The sequence below is a fragment of the Nymphalis io genome, chromosome 3, assembly GCF_905147045.1.
Source record: "Nymphalis io chromosome 3, ilAglIoxx1.1, whole genome shotgun sequence".
NCBI lineage: Eukaryota > Metazoa > Arthropoda > Insecta > Lepidoptera > Nymphalidae > Nymphalis > Nymphalis io.
Window position 1 is genome coordinate 10,000,001 of NC_065890.1, and position 4,662 is coordinate 10,004,662.

The 4,662-nt window shown below is 37.0% G+C and overlaps 1 protein-coding gene across 1 annotated transcript in view; it reads right to left on the reverse strand.

Annotated features, from left to right (window-relative positions):
• Positions 1–2,848, reverse strand: part of LOC126780873 (uncharacterized) — a 3,837-nt gene extending 989 nt beyond the window's left edge. Inside the window, exons 1-2 of the mRNA XM_050505538.1 lie at positions 2,633–2,848; positions 1–815 (exon numbers count right to left, since the gene is read on the reverse strand). The exon at positions 1–815 is cut by the window's left edge and continues 989 nt beyond it. Coding sequence (XP_050361495.1) covers positions 316–813 — 498 coding nt within the window. The 5' untranslated portion in view covers positions 814–815; positions 2,633–2,848 and the 3' untranslated portion in view covers positions 1–315. The remainder of the gene's footprint in view (positions 816–2,632) is intronic.
• Between the last annotated feature and the right edge of the window lie 1,814 nt (positions 2,849–4,662).

Here is a 4,662-nt window from a genome sequence, read left to right on the forward strand (position 1 = left end):
AAGTCATTAAAAGAATGGAATATCATCAATAAAAAATCTATTGGCTATAAATATCATCAGAGCTAGGCTCTTAATAATTTAAATATTTTAATTACCTACATATTATTTGTGGAGCGTATTCAATTAAGTCTTAAAAAAATTATCTATGTGTATTTCGCCATTCCTTTGTTAAGTTACAATTAGCCTAACCCGTAGGTAAATCTTCAACTTGGATTGTTACCTACTGTATTGTACACAATTATTATAACTTTGAGGTTCTATTAGGTGGGTTTCACCGTGACCTTCATTAAGACTAAGTAGCCTGAGCGTTAGCGATCATGATGATTGACACATGAAGTGGTAGAACTGATCGAAGTTAACCGGTTCCAGCTCATAATCTTTTTCTGATTTGTGGAGCAGTTCTGGATTTCTTTTCAAAAAGTTTCTGACCCAATCTTCGCCTGCCATTCGAGTATTAACATCAAAAGGGTGGTTGAGATTGTTGTCTTCGGCATATTGGAATGCAAGCTCTCTTATATCTCTTCTGGAAACGCCCATGAAAAATTTTTCCATACTCTTAATATAGCCGACTAAATCTTTTTCTTGACTTTCTGTGAATACACGTCTGTAGTGTCCCATTAGTGGCTTCGGGTCATCAGGTTGTTGATAGCGTACTTTACTAGCTCGCCTTTGGAGTGTGGATCGTGGTATGTGGTAGGTCCTGGCGGCGAGTTTGTAGCCCATTTTGCCGGACACCACGGCTGCCACGGCTTTTGCCATTTCTTCTTCACTCCAGGATTGGCGTCCACTCATTCTTTCGTATTTCCGTACCATGACTGTCTGAAACGAGATAGAATTTGGTATATTCATATTATGTACATGTGTATATGAATTAAAAAAGGCGGTCTCATAGCCGCTTGTCAAACTTAGGCAGTCTTGCGTAAGTGAGTGTCACAATGTTAAATGAGGCCACGGTCTATTGATCATGCTTAACTTAGCAAATTATTTATTTTTAAATTTCATTTAAATATAATAATAATAAACATTAAGGAATAAATATATATACATTAAATGAATACATTTCAAGTAATAATAAGCTGTTTATTTTTCATTAATATTAAATGTACACATGACATCTGTGATGTTCGACGAAGAGTAACCGTGGCCTATCGGCCGGTTTTGTAAGCTGCGACCAATGTCGGCTCGAGGCGACGTCGTTAGAGCTATTTTAGAGGCTATGTTCAATGTAAGTTCGAAGTAATATTTATGAATATGTAAATAAGGCTCATCTTTATTCAGGCAATATGCGTTATATGAGTAAAATTTTTAATATAAATATAAAAAGATATTGTATTTTTTTTTTATTGATTCAGAATCTGTTTATCGACTATTTTAGTAGTATTGAACATTTTATACACTCACATTCGATATATTATCGTCACGAAAGTTCATAAATAAATACATAATTGATTTATTTTGAATTAATAAAGATTTTGATGAATTTTATATTTGCCCTTTTTTATTTAATTATTTCTTTTATTTCATTTTTTATATTATTTAAAATATATTAATTTTAAAATGTAATAATAATGAATGCTCTGTAATAGTAAGAATAAAAATGAATAAGTAGTAAATATTAAATACTCTATAAGTAAACTACATATTATTGTAATGTAAATAGATTATACCGATTGACGTAGTTTTGGTCAGCTGCAAATATTTTGTATTCGATTATGAACATTCTGACTTGGATGTAATAAAGACGATTTTCGCGTAAACAACAATGACTAACCGTGTTGGCGACCGCACACCGCATCGCTCGCAACAGCTGATAGTGAACACAGCACACGATAAAATGTGGCGTGTTTTTCCAGTGCGATAACTCGGGAAACGCGGCTTGAGGCCCCTTAACACAGCGCACATTAAACTGCGATATTACTTAGCCGAAGTATGACCCACAAGTTACGTGTTTTAAAGATACATTAGCGCCGGTAATGACTAGTGTCGTTTGCACGTCACTTGTGTTTCACTCTGGTGCCCGTTAAACGGGAAATACCACTCGATAGTTGTTGACCGTCCTTGAGTGACCGCGTCTTATTTTTTATCTGTTAAAAACTACGTTGACGGTCGGTCAGCTGTTTGTATTCGCTATATTATACACGTCTATCAACATATCCCTACAATCGAGCATAATTATATTCTTTAAATTACGATCGACGAGTATGCACAATAATACATTGCGTATTTAAGTGTGCCTTTGTTCAGTTCTGTACTCGTCCAAAGAGCAATGCATGACGTCCAACGCGCTAGATTGAAATTAAGATAGTTATTGAGACGTCACTGTAGCGGCACGAGCACGGCGTGAGCCGAGGTTACTGTGACGCGTGACTTGCAAGGTCCCCGCTGCATTGCACGATGCGCCAAGGTTGCCACGCTCTTCGTTACCGATATAAGAAATCTAGGTCTCGTGAACCAATAACTAGCTATTTACGTGTAAAATTAATAGGAAGAGAGAGCTACGACGTGCGCGGGCATCCATCGGATGGTTGGTGTGCCAGAAGTGAAACCTGCATCGGCCGTTACCGCGGTGCATAGACTCGAAAGTGGTTTTTGGACGAGTAAATAACGTAGGGTTAGGGGTGCTAGTACTCACGGGTGGTGCGTCGGGTGCGGAGGGTGAGTGGTGGCGTCGGAGGCGTCGGAGGCGGCGACAGACGGCTGGCGTCAGGAGCAGGCGGCGGTGCGGGCGCGGGCAGCGAGGCGGCGTGCGGCCAGACTGACGGCGCGCGCGACACTGGCGCGGGGCCCGTCTTGCCCCGCCGCGGCCCTGGCGCGCTGACGTCACCTGGCCCAGGGCCCGGCTGCACGACTATTTTTGTCCACAACTAATTATCGCCTTCCTTTGTCCAATCATATGTTATGTACTGAAAAGGAAATCTGGTTTTTGCCTACGTGCACCTATATAATAAAGGACAATATGATAGCTATTACAGGCGCAATACATAATGGCTGCGTAAATTACATATGAGTCATAATTATATATTAGGCATATATACCTAATACCGTTTTGTTTTGTAAACATTTAAAATTTTGGAAACATCATTATTTCTTTAGTCGCCGATCCATCCACATAGACGTGTGAGTTAGTCCATCCCAAAAAGATTAACAAGCTTTATATCAAGCTGTCTGACTGACTATCTTATTGAGATTATTTTTTAATTTTAGAGAATATCGTGTGTTTTATTCCTACTGTAAAATATTAGTAATACGTAATTTGCAAAATAGCACTAAATTATTATTAACCATATCTTCAACAAGTTTTGGTTCACAATAATTACTAAATGACAACTTCTAGATAGATACTTTAACTTAAACTACTTTTAAGTACTTACATACTTAATCAATTCTCAATAGTCGAAATTACCAATTCAGTAAAAGGCTGCTAATTTGTTTTTGGTTATTTCCGACAGGTTACTAATTAATAACTAGCTTATCTTGTGTTACAAACATAACACAATAAATATGAAATAAAACAGTTTATTAAAATAGTTTTTATTCAGTAGTAAGCTATATACATAGATCAGAATAGTAAATAAGTAATAAATATAAGTATTATTAATTTCATTAAAGAAAATTTATATAAGACACTGCTCAATGCACAAACAGACGTTGTGCGACTTCAACCATTGAATTTGAGCCAAATTGCCTGCACTGAGGAAATTTCTTGTTATTACGCGTTGGGATGACTCACATTGTCGGGTTTATCCCTGGCGGTTTCTGGACCGTTTAGATTAAGTTGATTTCTTTTCTATCGACTTTTACTTCGGTTTTAAAAAAACGGCATAGGATGTTTTTAAGGTTAACTTTACATATACATTTTTTTTTTCATAGTGACAATTAATCTGCTTTCATTCTTTCACTAGCTTAGTTTACTATTTGACTACCCTCTTCAAAGCGAATCAGACTACTAGGTATGAACTATTTGACTTATACGAGTAGTTGTATCGATCAACTTCAAAAACTAAAACTACTGACTGGTAAAAATTAATGCGTTTTATATATTTTGTAATAAAAAACATTTTTTTGTTTTCGTTTGGTTTTTGTGGGAATTTATGACGATATACTAATAACTCGATAACTCGATTATGTATTGTTTTGGTTAGTATTATTAATATTTCATATTAATATTCACCTGGTGGTAGGGCTTTGTGCAGGCCCGTCTAGGTGTGTACCACCCATTCATCATATATTCTGCCGCTAAGCAGCATTCCACTACGTATTGCTGCTTATTGTTGCGTTCCGTTTTGAAGGGTGATTGAGCCAGTGTAACTACAGGCACAAGGGACATAACATCTCAGTTCCCAAGATTGGTGACGCTTTGACGAGTTAAGGAATGGTTATTATTTCTTACTTCGGCATTGTCTATGGGCCCAGGTGGTGACCAGTTACCATCAGGTGGCCCATTTGTTCGTCCGCCTGCCTATATAATAAAAAAATATAAAAATCTATTAGCGTCAGTCTGTTTTCTTTTCTATGTGACGCATTTACCAACGTTTGTTTGGTAGCCATTTTATGTGGTTTTTACATTTAAATATGGAATAGCGCCCATCGGGATACCTTTATTACAAAAGTTTGTAGTATTTATCAATAAACAAAGGGACAGGTATTGTCTTCGTTAATTAA